At 39.5% G+C, this 17213-nt stretch overlaps 1 protein-coding gene across 4 annotated transcripts in view; it reads right to left on the reverse strand.

Moving 5' to 3' along the window:
• Positions 1–2384: 2384 nt before the first annotated feature.
• Positions 2385–17213, reverse strand: part of TBC1D9 (TBC1 domain family member 9) — a 44944-nt gene continuing 30115 nt past the window's right edge. Inside the window, exons 11-21 of one of the 4 annotated variants that reach the window (XM_030450548.1) lie at positions 15767–15884; positions 14541–14826; positions 13189–13318; positions 11445–11543; positions 11256–11324; positions 9706–9946; positions 6888–6953; positions 5607–5693; positions 4198–4272; positions 3955–4055; positions 2385–3098 (exon numbers count right to left, since the gene is read on the reverse strand). In XM_030450548.1, coding sequence (XP_030306408.1) covers positions 2385–3098; positions 3955–4055; positions 4198–4272; positions 5607–5693; positions 6888–6953; positions 9706–9946; positions 11256–11324; positions 11445–11543; positions 13189–13318; positions 14541–14826; positions 15767–15884 — 1986 coding nt within the window. Of the gene's footprint in view, positions 3099–3954; positions 4059–4186; positions 4273–5606; positions 5694–6887; positions 6954–9705; positions 9947–11255; positions 11325–11444; positions 11544–13188; positions 13319–14540; positions 14827–15766; positions 15885–17213 lie in introns of all 4 variants that reach the window. The other 3 variants (XM_030450549.1, XM_030450550.1, XM_030450551.1) reach the window with 3 other exon arrangements.

Here is a 17213-nt window from a genome sequence, read left to right on the forward strand (position 1 = left end):
CACTGAGTGCCACATCCAGGCTCTTTTGAAATATCTCCAGACACGGAGAATCCACTACTTCCCTGGGCAGCCCATTCCAATGCCTGAGCACCCTCTCCAGAAAGAAATTCTTTCTAATCTCCAACCTAAACCTCCCCTGGCACAACTTGAGACCCTGCCCTCTTGTCTTGCTGAGAGTTGCCTGGGAAAAGAGCCCAACCCCCCCCTGGCTCCAACCTCCTTTCAGGGAGTTGTAGAGAGTGATGAGGTCTCCCCTGAGCCTCCTCTTCTCCAGCCTCAACACCCCCAGCTCCCTCAGCCTCTCCTCATAGGATTATGTGCTTAAGTCCCTTCACCATCTTAGTTGCCCTCCTTTGGACCTGCTCCAGGACCTGCTCCAGGACCAGCTGTATTTTGAAAATGATTTTATATACATGCAAACAGATGGTAAATTTCAAAAATACAATTCACCTCATAGAGCTGCTTCTGTCACTGCCAGTTTTGGGGCTGACATCTCAGCTTACCAGTACCCTGTAAAAATGTTCTAATATTTAAAGCCTTAAAAGAGTGCTTAGAGAGGTACAGTAAAGCACAGATGGGTTATGAAGTATTTGGGGGGCTTAAAAAGTTGTAAAAACTGTTGTCACCAAAGGTGAGCATAGGAGGGAAACCTGTTTAATGAAACTGGAGAGTGAGAGAGGAGCTTGCAGGGGCTGCTTGCTGGAGATGGAAATACAGAGATTGAGTGTTTAACAAAAAAACAGGCATGGAAACAACAAATGGTTTTGGTCTGAAACCTGGTGCTGAAGATCCAAAGTCATTTGTCTGTGTAATAAAATACAATCACCTCCTTTTCCCTCTAGCATGACTTTAATGGTGTAAAAATCTGTGCAGAGTGTACTTTATTTGTTCCAATTACCTATTTGTGGTTAAAACCCACTTCATCTGACAGTTTAAAAGCATTCTTTTAAAAGAAAATAATTGAACATAACTTCTGCTAAAAAATCTGCAAATTACATGGATGCAATATACAAGAGTATAAAAAAAAAAAGAACCCAAACAATATTCTACAGAAAATATTGACAAAACAACAAATAAAGATGAGGCATGTAGGCATAATCCTGAACTGAGCAAGTATTAAATTAAAAAAACAGCTAACAAAATTTTTAAAAATGCTGAATACCTGTATAAAAGAAGCAAGGATTCAAAGTGCAGGTGCTCCAGTTTTCATTTTAACATATTATTCAGGAAGTTGATACAGGATACTATGAATATTATTATATAAAGTGACAGTGTTCTCAGTAAGACTTACATATTCAGTTACATTATCCTGTAGATTCTTTTTTTTCTCATTACTGCTACTTTACACTGCTGTAAATGAAGACTCTTATGCAATACAGATTTTTATTTTCTTAATCTAACAAGGATATAATAGGTTGGTGGTAAAGGTTAGTTTTAAGAGCTAAGCTATATATAAGCTGTATATCCAGCTTTAAAAGTGTATATATATATGTATATATACATATTTAACTTTTAAAAACAGTTTTCAACTTTTAAAAAGAGGCTCTACCAATCTGTTCTGGGACCTGCACACACTGCTTTTGAAGCACACCAGGATAATTCCAAGCAGGGACAAGCTGGAGATGATTCCTTGGTGGCCACAACTGGAATAGGGCTTTGCCTCTGCTGGGTTTGGGGCAGCTGGAGGCCAGGGAAAGGCAACTGGGCTCTGCCTTCTGTGGGATCAGAAATCATCACATTTAACCACACTTGCCTGATGTGCCAGTTAGGATTGGGATGGACTTCTCCCTTTTATTTGAATGTAAAGCTCCAGCAGAGGAGTGAGGGGCCAGGCAGGTGTCACCGAAGTCTTTTGGGTATTAAAAAAAAAAGAAATTGAAGCATAGGTTAAAATCCATTATCCTCTTTGGAGAAAAAAAAAATTAAATTATCCTTCAGGGATGTTGCCTGGATCTTATTTTCACTTGAGGTCCTATTCAGATTGACAGTGTCCCTTTTAAATTTTTGGTAATTCCTATTTTTTTTTTATTTGTTTCCCAAGAATCAAATCTATATGCTTATTTTAAAAAGTCACATAAATACTGGCATGAAGTTTGCATACAGAAATTAAAAACTAATCTTTACCATTTATATTGACAGCAAGGCTAATAATACACACACTTCACTGACAACTTTTACTTTGTTCCTGTATTTTGAATAAAATTCCCATTTGTGTAACATTTCCCACAGAAAGAGTGATTATACTTCAAGACAGTTAAGTTTGCACCCCAACATTTTCACATTAGTGAAAACAGTCATATTTTGAAAATACCAGGGCTTGTGCCAGGTACTAATAAATACAGAATAATAATAGAAAAAAAATAAATAAAAACCTCGACTGCCATTCATCCCGACATAGTAGAGATCTCATAGTCGCTGGCCGAGGTTATTGGTTTACCCATCATCCTGACATTTTTAGCATTAGTAATCCTAGCCATCATGGACACAGGCTTGTCAAAGTACTTAACCAGTGCTGGCTCAGTCAAAAGGGAGGCTAAAAATTGTTCAAAGGTGATGGCCCAGTCCCTGTCAATGCTGGTGCTCCTCCGGAGAGAAGCGCTGTGGTTGCTGCGAACCAAAACGGTGTCTTCACCAATGTCCTCACAGTGCAGCTTCTCCTCCTCGTGTGAACCTGCACTGAGCACTGAGTAGGAGGACATGGAGCTATCATCTTTTGTATCATCATCAGAAATGAGCATGGCAGAACAGGCTCCGTTGTCCCGGGGAGATGAATCTTCCAGCTTGATGTTTTCCATCTGCATGCCCAGGGCGCTCTCGGGGCAAATTCCCTCCTCCTCGTTGGTGAGGAGGCTGCTTTGGAACTGCTTGTGCTGGCCAAGGGGGTACTGCTGGTGCTCCTTCTTCTGAAACAGCTCACTCTGAAGAGTTTTAGTGCTGCTCTCTGCCTCCTTTGTGGGCTGCACACTGAAGAGCTTCCCAACCTCCCCTATCTCCAAAAGCAAGCTGGTCACAGCGGCCGTAGCGTGGTACAGGTCTTGTTCGTTTGGGTCTTCACTGAACATGTTGTACATTGTCTTGCACAGCTCAATGAACTGTCCCTGAACACAGAAGGTGGAAAAATTGACAGAGCAGGAAATAAATCAGGCTAAGAACTACTGAATCAGTTTTAAAAGTCTGGAATTAGAAATATGACACAACAGTAATTAAACTGAAATTGGAAAGAATGGAGGTACAGTATAGAAAGCATTTTCTGTAACTTGCAGCCCCTCTCAAAGCCACTTAGAATAAACCTCTGGATGTTTCTTCCAACACATAACAAATTTATTTCTCTGCAGCCACAAGAGGGCAACCAACCTTTTGATGGATTTTCTTTTAGGAACGATGCTAACAAGAGAAATGAAGCGACCTGCAGTGCATTCTTTTCATTGACAGAGGTACCTTATTTGGATGCAAGCCTTTTAGAATTCAAAACTCACAAATTAGATAGGAAGATTTGCTTAGGGCCACCTGAAGTAAGAAGCACTGTTCTACAGGGAATAAAATATGTTCTGGAGGAAACAGCTGTCCCAGAGGATCTCCTCCTCCTCCTCAGCTGCTATGGATCTGAGGGGAAGGAGACTGACAATATAAATTACAAAACATAAAATGCTCCTTTCAGGTATTACAAGCTACCTGGTGACAGTCAGTGTCACATCAGCTTTTGTCTATAGATTAAAAATCACATGTTACCATTCCTGTATGTGCATATCTCATGTTTAGGATGTGTTAGGAGCTGAGTGGCAGTGACACTATGCTGAAAACAACCAACTTCTGTAACCAGCTCACAAACATCTGCCTCCAAGTGAATCCTTTATTTAGTGTTAATGTATTGAGTGTTTATCAGCATGCAGTTTAAAGGTAATGAAAAGCAGAAATAAGTGAAAAATAATGAAAAATAAGTGTCAGCAGAAGTACCTGATTCAGTTTGGGCAACTCCTTTGCTGCTTTTGCTTTGGATTTGTTCTCTTGGCTCCACATTCTCAGATAATTTCGATTCTCTTGTGAGCTCTTCTTGCCTGCTCACAGCAAATTGCCCAGAGATGCAGGAAAAGTCCATGAAAAAACCTTAAATTAATACTTTTTTTTCCCCCCCACTTTCAAAAGGAGCAGCTTTACATGAAATGAAGGATGTAATTCAAATGGAGACACCATGCATACCTTTCTCTGTTTTCAGACTCACTGTAACAAACCCATCATCTACTCCTTGTTTGTTCCTGCTGTCTAGGCCAACAACTGGGAAGTGGAGGGGCAGGGAGAGAGAGAGATCAGTGTGGTTTTAGATACAGAGGTATTTTTCATGTGTACAGTGCAAAATAAAGAAAAGGCTTACACTGCAGAAAATGCAGAGAAAAAAAGGACAGGATTAAATGATGATTTTGCTTTTGTAAATACTAGGACAGGCTTTTTTCTGTGTAATACAATGATCAGTCTGTGTTACCACTACACAAACAGCTTTCTACCATATGTTTGGTGGTTACATTAGTGCATCAACTTTTGCCTGTCAGGACTTTAAAATGCCCTCTCTAGTCTATAAATTCTTATCTGTATTTTCAAACAACCTTCCTTCCCTCTGTACTCTGAAGGATGAGCTGTATTTTCCTTGAATTGGAGAGAAACCTAACATCAAATAATATCTCCAGAAAGAGAATGCCATTTAAGACAACAGTAATGAGACCCAGGTTCTCATTAGGACACAGAAAGATTTCAGACTGCTAAACTACAGTTTGTTCTGCCTTTTGGTCTCAGTTTTTTAGACTATTTGAAGTTCTGATCCACATACATCTTGATAGCCTACATATTTCTCATTCTCCCTCAAGGCATAAATGCTGCACTTATCACAAAATTACTTCCACTGCTTCCATCCCAGAATATCAGGGGTTGGAAGGGGCTTCTGAAGATCATCAGAAGTCCAACCAGAGCAGGATCAAAACTAGGGCAGGCCACTCAGAAATACATCCAGATGGGTCTTGAAAGTTTTCAGAGAAGGCAACTCCACAACCTCTCTGAGAAGCCTGTTCCAGGGCTCTGGAAACCTTACAGGAAAGAAATTCTTCCTCATGTTGAAGTGGAATTTCCTGTGCTCTGTATTGAATCCAATGCCCCTTGTCCTATCACAGGGCACAAGTGAGAATAGGTTGTCCCTTCCTACTTGATGCCAAGCCCTTATATATATACAGACATTAAATAGATTCCCTCTCAGTCTCCTCCTCTCCAGAATAAAAAGCCCCAGCTCTCTCAGCCTTTTTTCATAAGGCAGGTGTCCCAGTCCCCTAATTGTCCTCATAACCCTATATACATATCCATGTAGCTGTCACAGCAAACTGATGACATTATTCTGAAAGTACCCCCAATCCAGAGGAGTCAGTGTGCACATGCCTGTACCTCTAAGGATATCAAAAATACATATGCAAAGACTACACCCAGCACTTTACAGAGAATACTTCACCTAAAATCTTGAATCCTGTTAAAAAACAAAACAAAACAAAACAAAAAAAAGCTTCCTAAAAAGACATGGTGTTTGAAATGCATTACCTCATCTTGTCATGCCCGAGACCAAAGATGCCTACCGTGGGTACATTCTGGGGTGATATCTTCAAAAAAGTACTGAGTAGCTTCAAAAGCAGAGTCTGGCTCTTCTTGTTCAGGGGATGGATCTAAGCAAGACAATCAAATCCTTGCATTACAAATTCCTCCTTTTTTAAGTAAAAATTGGAACAGATTTCCACCTATACATTTAGAATGACAGTTTCTAGAGGTAAAAGTGGGAGTCTATGGTAGATTAGGAATATTTTCAGCTCACAGGAGATAAACAACAGGACCCATGCTGTCTCCTCCCTGACACCCAGGACTGTCTGGCTACCAAGTAGCTGCCTGCCTTGGAAGGTTGGCTTGCTCACCTTCCCATGCCTGCTTCCATTGCTTGCTTCTGTGCAGCACAGCTGTCTTTAGCAGGGTATGAACCCTTCCTAGCTGGAAACAGCCTGTGATGATTAGGTATGAGCTTACAAGTCCCCAAATATCAAAGCTGCACTCTTAAAAACTTGATCTCTTCTGTGATCATTCAATGAAATTGGGGGTTTTTTTGGGTTTTTTTTGTTTTTTTGAGTTAAATTAGTGAATCACTCCAGCAAAGGGAGCAACCAGAGACACATGTTCAAAGCAGATGAAGGTGAATGTACTCCCAAAGCTTTTAGGTGCCTTTTTCAGAGGATGCAAATATACACAAGAACTAAACTACCTGAACACTTGCAACACAGATGGCAAAGTCAGTGAGGACAGCAAGATGGACTATATGAGAGTACAGAGTTCCAGGGCATCATTTTCTTTAGGGACAAAACTGGTTGATATTTCTATCCCCTCTCCACCCTAAAATGCCTTTCTCACTCAGGTGAGTCCAATGGTTTCCACAGCTCCCTGGCAAACCCATCTATGAAACAGTCAGGATGTTTCAGCAGCTGTATCAGCCCAGAGGGGAAACCAAGAAGAAAAGCCTGGGGACAGAAATGAATAGCCAGGGCATGCAGGAACATTTTAAGCTTCACTGTTAAATAAAGTGAGTAACAAATGCTGAAGAATCCTCTTTGCTAACACACAGGGGGAAGTCAGCACCCCTAGCTAGACAGGCAAGAGACACATGTAAGTGGCTTGCTTGTGGCCAGAGCAATAGAGGGCTGCAGATGGGTCTTCCAGACTTGTCAGTGTCTGGTTACAGTAGAAACTCCCTTATTTTACTGCTGCATAAACAGCTACAATAATCCCCACAAATTAACTTTATTTGGTAATAAAAAACTCTGCTCCAAATTTCTGTTCTCACCAAGAAAACAGCAAATTGAACATCATTTACTTACCAGGCAAAACATGCATTTTATACAGTAACTTCAACTTTTCTGTGAGATCCCCATGGCATGCTGCACCTAAACAGCATTATATACAGAATGTTAATACTCAGCATTAAATGCCATTTATTTACTATACTACTATTACTACAATACTTCACTTTAGAAGCTGCTACATTCTCCCTCTGCAAAGCACTCCCTTTAGAGCCTGACATTGTAAGGCAGCCACTTGGCTTCTAAGATAATACAGTTTGCAGCAGAAATAGCAAGAGAACACAGTCTACCCTACCCTGAATTTTGTCCTTCAATCTTGGGTCTTTCATTAAATGTCTATTTTATAATTCTGAAAAAGATTCTCTGGTTATGACATTACCACTCAGAAAGGCCTCCAGCTAAAAGTTGAGAAGACCTTTTTGTGTGGACTTCAAATGTCCTGATCTGAGTATCCAATAACAACATCACATGCTTTTGAACAATATTTACTACAAAAAAGAGAGAGAAATTCAAGTAAACAGCATTTATCACAGCCTAGCCACAGGCTAGCCTGATGTTAAGGCAGTACTTTCTAGTGATTTATCCACCTCAGCTCCTACTTTTTTCTTGTCTACACTACAATTAGCTGCATGAAATCCAAGCAGTTTATTGTAGCCCCTACTTCCAATTAATTAATTAAATGTGCATGAGTTAATTTTCAAGTCATGAAATAACTGATGATCAGGCTTCTTCCTAAATCGTACTTGTTATGACACGTTATCAAGAAACAAAGGAATTAACCTTCATTTACTAAGTTCCACAGAGATTTGTTTTATGGTAAAGACCACCACATCAGCCCACCTGTGCTATGGAAACTCCAAAGTGTGGCTCAGCAAATCCTAACAATCACAGCCTACTGTAAAGCTTAAGACATAAATACATGTATTAAGGCATAAATACAGATGTTAGGCCAAACATCTACATTAGCCATTTTCCTTTGAACTTGGTCCTTCTGAAGGAGAACATCTTGTGTTCCTCTCTAACTTACCACTCCATGAAGACAACTTTCTCTTCTGGTATCTCTTAGGTTATGTACCCAGGTGCCATGAGAACTCTCTCACTGCTAAATGCAATGTGAAATAACCCAAGAACAGAATGGGGGGAAGTTCTGCATCCTCCAGCAATGCCTGGGGATACATTCACCAAAATAGTATTCAGGGCACAGGGTATCTGGTAACACATCCAGATTTGTTCCTTTCTCTGGCCTCAGATGTGAAGAGAAGGGAAAACCCTCAATCTCTACTGCCTTTTGCTTTTTGCCTGAGATGAATCTTTTCATCAGTTTCCGAAAAAAGTGAGTTTGCAGTCCAGTCATGATGGCTTAGATCCATTTAATGTGTTTATTTTGCATTAATTTCTGTTCACAATGCTCAACATTGTGCCTTGTTCTCATCACACATAACTGGTTCTAATAAAATGCTGTAACATCCTTAACAGCATCCTGAAAGCAGCAAGAGCAGCTAACCCACAAGTCATGTCTCAAAAGTGGTACCTGGCAAACAGAACCTCAAATACAGTCAGAACTGCATCATAGGAATGGGGTTTTTTGTGTTGTGTGAAGGGGAGGTGTGCACTCAGTTTTACTGTTATGTTATTGCAAGAGAAAAGGTGTTTCCATTGCTGTACTGACATTTTCATGCAAGGCTGCATTTGGAGCCCTGATCCTTAAAAATACTGTTACAAATAGTCACTGAAAGCCAGACTGGGGAACTCTCTCAAAACCAAAGCAAATGTAAAGCTGGAGGAAATGTCAGGCTGCCACAAAACAACACATGATAGGTGGTGAGATGTTGGTCACTTACAGGAAATTCTTGCTATATTCAAAAAGAGATGTGGGCAGCTCCTGCCTCTAATTTGCTTCTTCATGTTAAAGCTGGGTCTTGCACATTCCCTTTCTTGTAATATTGACTTTGATATCAATATTTGATATTGATCTGGAAATCTTTCCTCTTCACAACCTGCATGGGCTGTAATCTGCATTACCAACATTCAGCCTCCCTCTCTGACCTGCACCTCCACTCTCTCCTTTTAAATTGATTTCCATCCTGCTCTCTCTTAGTCTGAAGTCTTGGTTATTGATTTCAGAAGTAATATGGGCAGTACCTCTCACTGCACACACTGTGAGGTGGAATACCTTCCCCTCACACCAGGACACATGTATGTGGGTTTGTCAGCAAACTTCTAAAGAGAAGCACTTTTATCCAGAGGCAAAGAAAATCAGCATTCTCACTCTGCCCTTTATATGAACACATCAGTTTCTCAGAAGTCTTCTTCCTGAACAGCCACAGCAAATGCTGCCTCTTCTCCCCTTTCCAGAGCTGATCACAACTGGCAAAAGGTTTAAGTTCCCACCTTCAAGGGAATGTTTAAGAAGCAGGTAACAAAATGCGGGGTCACTGAGAGAACACTACAGAAGAGCACACAAAAGACTTTCCCAAAGGAAATACTTTGGTTAGAACTAATCACCAAATAAGTTGCAGGTCATTTTCATGCTGAAAATTAGTGGTCAGGGAAATCCTCAGCCCCTAATGGATGTGTAATTCATGTGTGATATGTCCCTGCCCAGTGCAGATGTGGCTACTGGGACCAGGCAGAGGGACCCAGTGTCACAGACACAAAAAAATGAACGTAAAGGAAGTGTGAAAAGCTCTTCGACCAAAGGTGGCTTTTGCAAATTGGTATATACCAAACTCATTATCTGATAACCCATATAACATCTGTGTTTTGGATGAACCAGATCCCCTTTGGAAAGAAACTGTTTTGGCTGGATTATTCAGAGAGTGCTGTGAACGCTTACTTAGCCCAGAGACGAATTCACGGAAGTTGATCAGCAAGTCTCCATTTTCATCAAGCAGCCTGAACAAACGTGCAGCCAAGACATCTGAATGAGTTCCACATGCCCAAGGAAAAAGGAGAGCAAACATCCCCTTGAACTGCTCAAAGTCTATCCTGTACTGCTCCAGGTAAGGCAGGCTGGGATCGTGCCTGTCCAGGGCGTTGCTGTTCCCTCCCCAGTAGCAGCTTGTCAGATGTTCTGCCTGAATGGGAGACAAATGCTGTGAGATTCCATCACCTCTGCAAACAGCTCATCTCTATCAATGATTAAAAAAAAAAACCCAGACAACTCATAAACACACATTCTTAAAACAGCACAAGACTAACAGAGGCACTCCCATCTACCTAGCCCTTGCAGTTGGGCAAGAGGTTTCTCCTCTAACCAGCATAAAAAGACAACCCTTTGCAAAAGAAAAGATGAAGCAAAAATTTTTCTGCCTCCTGGGGAGAGGAATGATGAAATCCATGTTTTGAACAGATCAGTAAGCAGCTCTGACTGGCATATATACAGAGGCTTGTTGTGCTTGGTCATCCACTTCAGCCTCACCACACACCAGAAAGTGGGCTCCCATAAAACCATCACTTTCAGAGCACACAAAAATAGGTCTTTATTTGAAATATTCTTTGAACTGTGTAGTCTCAAAAATACTGTCTCAAGTCCTATTCTTTCTGAGGTTGATGAAAGTTATGGAGCTGATTTAGGTGGAATCTAATTCAAAAGGATTCAGAAGCACAGAGATCCTAGCACTGCAGAGTGACCAGCACGGCTGTGCTGTCTGACCTGGTCTCACTGGTTGCATGGTATAAGGAAAGCAGGTACTACAGGATTTGAACAAGTGAAGATTGAACATCAAAAATTGGAAATGGAAAGGCAATAAATTCTTCATCATATACCAAAAAATTTCTGTTAATAGCAAAAGAGAGGAAAAAAGTATCTTCTTTCAAGCCACTGTGCATGAAGGTGAGGGTACAGTTTTTAACTGCTCACATTTAGATTTGAGGATCTCGTGGTGTTGCTGCTCAACCAGCTCACAAAGACACACACTTTGTGACACTGAATTTCCATGCAATGCAGTATCCATCAAAGCATTAACAATGGCACAAATCAGCTACTGTGATGTGTAATATTAACTCTTTGAGATAACAAAGATATTTTTGTGCTAAAGTCCAAAGCTTGGGTTGCATCGAGAGAGACATATGCAAGTTTCTGAAGACTGATCAAAAACCTGTATCAACTTTTCATTGAAATAATTATCATGAGTGTGTTCATTTTTTCCATGGACAAATAATTTAGTCAACTAATCATTTCCTAAGCTTTGAAAAACTAGTTTGGGTTTTGCTTTGTATATTCAGTAATATAGCAGCTAAATAATATTATTAAGGTATCTGATGGTAACTCACAGACTCAATCAAGTGTTTAGAAAAGACCATATAGAAAAAACTTTTAGAAAAGTTCCATATAGAAAATATCTTTGCATTTCTTGCAGGCACAAGATCTTCAAGTAGCTTTACCTTGAAAAGCCCATAGAGTTCCTCCAGTTCATCAATAGTAAAAGAAGTCTCTGTCACAATAGTTCGGACCTTTGGAAACACAATATTAAGAGTTAAGGATCTGAAGGCCATGTCACACTGGAAACCTAATCTGAATTTTAGAAACTGGCTGACCTTGCTGTTTGCAAATAAGATGACTGCAACACTTACCACATTACGCTTTGTAGTATCTTCAAGGGTCTGGATAACTTTGAGCCTTTGTTTGAATCTCATTTGCTCAATTAAATCTGCTCGGATACTTCCAAATTTCTTGAAAGATAGAAAGGAGCAGAGATAGAAAGACAGTCTGTGGATTAATATTTGGAATACTTTGCTTGCCTTTAACGTAGTTGAGAAACTAATTTTGATTATGTGATAAGTGACACGTAGTATATTTTTAAAACTGCTGTTAAGGCATTTTTCTAACAGATGACAAAGTTATGAAGACCTCAAGAATATGTCACAGCATTTTATTTTTCCCATTTATTTTAATTTAATTTGAAAGGTCTCGCATTAAACTAAAAATCCTTACATTTCCAACCATAATTTCAGTGATCAGAAATGTCTTGCTTGGCAAAGCTCTATGAATAGACTGTTTCATAACTCCTTCTGAAGGGTTTTATCTCAGCTTGTCCTGGAATATCTCTTAATTACTGCAGAGGGAGAAGATATTTAGACTGATCTCTAATGGCTGAAGCAGCATAGCAGTTCCTGATGTTACTGAGGATCTGAAACCAAGCATCAAGAATGCACCTTCCATTAGGAAGAAGATTCTCTGAAGTGCCCAATTTTATTTTCAGAAGTTTAGTTCCCAATGCACAAACAGTCTCACAGAAATCCTGCATACACTGCAGAAGCATCCTAGAGGAAAACCTATTAGGAATAATATTCCCTGTCTTCAGATGTCAATGAATGCCTAATCCCTAAGATTTATTTTTGTTAACTGTAAGTAGAAGTTTCTTGCCATCAAGAAATCAGGGGGAACATACTTAGAAACCCACAGGTGACCAGCAGGAACAATAATGCTGGACACCAAGCATATAAAAAATAAAGGAAGGTGGCAGGATACACTTTAATACAAGGTGGATTTATATTTCTAGAATATTCCTGTGTGATCAAATAAATGCTAAAGCTGCCCTTATTTGTAATGCCATGTACCTCAGGAACAAAAAAATGTTTCGTGGACTTGGGGTATTTTGCAAGTAAAGAAGTCTTCAAAAAATGCAACCTAAACAAACATCCATTAATATAAAGTACAACTCTCCAAAGTTATTCTTTATTTTTATAAAAATTCATAAGGTGGTGTAATCACCAAGAGTGTTTTAACTAATGACTTATTTTTAAAATTTAAGGACAATAAAACTGGTTTGCAAAGTTTAAGTTTCTTGCTGGCTTTGTCCTGTGCTTTACCTTTACAGCTATTAGCTATCACCAGCTCCTTTCCCTTTTATTTCTTTTACCTTTTGTGATAATACAGAAGCTACTGGCCCATGGTCATAATCAGCACTTGCTGGAAAGAAAGAAAAGTAAAAGAAACAAAGTTCCACTGACAACAGAAAGGTCTTTGGAAACCATACAGATTTCACTAATATTTCAGTATGGAAAAGCATGAAAGAGCTTGGATGAGAATTAACTCTTCTGAATTACAAGTTCAGCCTTTTCTTTGTAAATCACTTTTTGGCTGCAGATTGCTCTCCTTTGATGGTAAAGGCTTCTCTGCAAAACAGCTCCAATTTAAAGTTTTGGTTAAAAGAAAAAGAAACACCAACCCCTCTCTCCTGTCCCATTGCAGAGTTCTGAGAAGAGTCTTCTTTCTTTTATGTTTTTTTCAGAGTCAAACCACAGAGTACTGAATTCCCCTGAAATGCAGAACTCGTGTGGGCTGGAATGTCCCTGGTAAGGAATCCCATCCTACCTCATAGGAAGACCTGATCAGTCTGAAGATATCCACCTCAGGATAAGGCTCCACATCATCACTGAGCAGGGAGTGAAGATGAGGAATGGGTGGAAGAGTGCTGTCCTTATTAGTTACACTGTCCAAGTATCTGGTGAGGAAAAAAAAAAAAAAGAAATGAGAAACCCAAGATTCATTCATAACCCCTCTCTTCTGTGGGTTAATAGAATAAGGGTTACATAGAGATTATTAAATGTAAAACATTACCAAGTTACTCTCTTCTAAGGAACTGTTTGATTTTTTATGTCATTAATATGTCATTAATGGATCAAGGGTGGGACTTGATGATCTCAGAGGTCATTTCCAACTGGGAAAATTCTTTCTATGATTCTAATTTGACAAATCCTAACACTGCTTGTTCACAGAGAGAGCTGAGGTAGCCCTGGTAGTTCATTATCCTCATCAAGAAAGAACTCAAACATGGCTAGTCCCAAACAAGGGGCTGACTGAACAGGTTTGTTGCTTCTGTCTGTCAGAATAAACTCAGGGATTTATGACACCATGGGAATCAGTGTTCTTCAGGCCATACCCCTCTCTGTCTTACTACTGCCCAACCTTGCTGCAGGGGGCTTTAAGGGATGATTTCTGCCCCCAGTGCAGCTGGGAAAAATCATCTGTCTTCTGCCCTGAAGCTGTAGAATCCTTAAAACCTCATCAAGCACTGGGACCTACTTCAGAAAAAACACAACCATATTCTTCTTTAAGCTCAAAGGACTTAAACCAGAATTCAGTACAGTTATATGCATGAAACATTAAGAAAAAATATGCCAAAGTTTCCACAGCATCTTGAAAACTGAACATCACTACCAAACATGAGGAAATCAGAGGTTGTACTCAGCAGTTGAGTTGGTATCAAATGATTCAATCCAGGCCAATTATCAGCCTCCTTGTTTCACTGAAATCTATTCATTCAAGAGCCTACCTAATTCTTCTGAGCTCTTTTTATTCCATTCCCAAGACAACTTCCCTTGAGATCAAGGTTTTTTCTTCGAAGCACTTAAAAGCTGGCAGCCAAAAGATGAAGTAACCAAAACCATGTGATGAACTAAAATAATCAACAAAAATAAGCTTCTATAACCAGGTTTGGGAAGTTTATTTTAATGTCTTGAAAGAGGAATTCATATCTTTTTGGTCATTTAATTTTATACTAGAAAGAGTACTTTATATGGGTGAAAAGGGGCTATGAGCTTATAAAGAAATTTGCATCTGCTGTGGTGGTTTAAATTGAGTATTTCAGCATAATAGAACACAAACCAGAGAAGTAAACAGAATGAAAAATAAAATTAAGATACTGTGTTTTCTGTAATAAATACCTTCCCAAGACTGTCATGGCTTCTCCATCATCTTTACAGTTAAGCAGCTTGTCTACATTGGCATCGAGGACAGCGAGGGCCAATTGAAATATCACCTTAATTCCTTCACAGAAGAAACAATCCACAACCACCACTGCACTTTCAAATGGCATCACACTGAGGAAAAGGGTGAGGAACCAGGACAGGGAAATGGTGGATATCACTCCCAAGTCCTGCATGCAGTCATAAAGCTGGGGAACATAGTCACGAGCCAGCTCTTCAAAGACACCCTGATCCACCAGTGCTCCTGTTGAAAACAGACAAGATGAGATGCCTCTTAATTCAGGAGCAGCTGAATACATCATCCTTTAGGGGAGAAAAATAGGTACACTTATTTCCTATAGATATATATATATACATGTACAAAACCTAGGAATATTCTATGTGGTACTTACACCCATTTTCTCACCTTCAGATAAACAACAGACTGTTCCATTGCTGATGTGTACATAAAAATTAACTGTACATAAAAAAAGGGTTTTTTTGCTTTAATTATACACTTCACGAGATTAACAATGGGTCCAATTGGCCCAGCACCTACAGAAGCCATATGATGGCTTAGTACTCAGCACCATAGTTAGAATAAAGCTTCTCAGCATCTCCTTTTGGAGGAGGCCAGGGTGACTGCTTGTGAGGATTTGGATTTATTTCAAGAGAACCTTGTGTTATATACATCTTTGCCATAACATAGTAGGCCAGGAAGAATAATTTCTAAGGCTGGGTGTCTCAAGCATTTATGAGCTAAAGACAGTTTCCATGTTCAGCTGAAGAGCTCCACATACAGAAGGAAACTGTCATCTGATAACAGCAGCTTTCAGATCCTTCTGCCATGTCAGATCAGAGGTAAAGAGGCATACAAAAGTCTACTGCAAGTTGCCAAAGCTCCTGTTTGCACCTGATATTAGGTAACTGCATCATCTAAAATTCAAATTTTAACCTCCCATCCCGTTCTTATTTACTTTGTTTACACTCAGTTTAAAATGCTATCTGATATTAAAATAAAATATTCACTATCACAGTATCTGCTTAGGGAATTGCCTCCATGCTCCTGAAGAAGCTGTCGTGCCCCAGTTGTATTTCAGGCACACACACACCTCTATATATATATGCTTGTTTAAAAACAAATATTACCAATTAATGGGGTTAATTTTTGAGCTGTCATTTTAGAAAATTCCCCCAGAACATACCAACAACCCTTGTGTTGTAGTAGTCAGGGAGCATTCGTTCACACAGAGCCACAAGCAGCCAGAAAGCTTCCTCCTCTTTTGCATAAAGGAGAAGTACTGAAGTGACAATATTCATAGCCTAAAAGAAAGAGAAATTTAAATAGCTGGATTCCTTTATTCAATATCTAGCACAGTAACTGGCAAGATAAGTTCTTACTATGGTTAAGAAATTAGCTACATCTTCCCCTACAGAAACCAAACTGTTCCAAGCATCTTCCTGTAAAAATAGTAGTGCTTTCCCAGTGCTCAAAAGAAGGCTTAAGAAATCCTCAAATAAACAACAAAAAATATAATTAGTTTATGGGGTTTTTTTTTTGGGTTGGTGGGTTTTTTGGGGTTTTTTTCCCTGCACTCCCCACACTCTCTGCTCCCATGAACAGGTCAAGACACAGCTCCTGTCAGCTGAGCCAAATGCCTGCAATAGTGTCACAGTTTGTCATGGCCTGTTTCACTCCACATCAAAACCACAGCTCTGTACAATGACCTCCAAATTGTTTGCTTACAAGGACTGCCTGGACCTCTGGTGGTAAGGAGGAAATGAGGTATTTTGGGACCATTTTCCTCACAGTTGGACTCTTAAGGAATTAGCTGTTCATTTCAGGTCCTGTAACTTTTTAAGCCTCCAGCTTGATTATTACCTGCTTAAAACAACAGCTAAGGTTTCAGTTGAAACTCAGAACAACCCTGCAACTCTGATAAAGTCTATGCTATTGCTTTTTATCTTGTCTACCAATACTCCAGTGCCCAAATCCCCACCAACTCTGAATCAGGAATCTGATGGACCAAGTCCCAAGGCTATTGACAATTCCTGTGACAGCTTTAGGAAACAGAATTAAAGTGTCTTTCCAGTGTTTCTCTGTCACAACCTTTACAAAATGTTCTTGTAGCTGTTCCTTAGTATTATATTTGTTATTAGATCATTTATGAAGGTGTCAGAATAGCTTGTACTTCCTCATGTTGTACTTGGGAGTCTTAACAGTCAGACATCAGTAAGTCTTCTTAAAACTCATGAATTCAAGCTTCCTTTTTGCAAAAACAGGTAACAAGGCCAAAAAAAGGAACCCAGGCAATAAACCAAAGTTACATAGCAAGAAGGAATGATCTGGGACCAGAAACTAAAGTGAGATGAGAAGAACTCCAAAACTGTGCACTGGTCTGCATTAACTCTCCTGATACATGACTGTCATAGTCAGTGCTAAGGTATTTTACAGGGTGCTTTATTTTTTGTTTGGGTTTTTCTGTTTGTTTTGTGGTTTTGTTTCATTTTTTGGTTTTTGTTTGTTTGTTTTTGTTTTAGTTTGATTTAGAATGATTGAATGGCAACACTGAAAAAAGTAAAGGAGGTTCTGGAGGTTTATTACAGCTATACATTGAATAAGTAGGAAAAATTTAAGGCCAAACAATTAAA

This window comes from Calypte anna, chromosome 4B, assembly GCF_003957555.1.
Source record: "Calypte anna isolate BGI_N300 chromosome 4B, bCalAnn1_v1.p, whole genome shotgun sequence".
Lineage (NCBI taxonomy): Eukaryota > Metazoa > Chordata > Aves > Apodiformes > Trochilidae > Calypte > Calypte anna.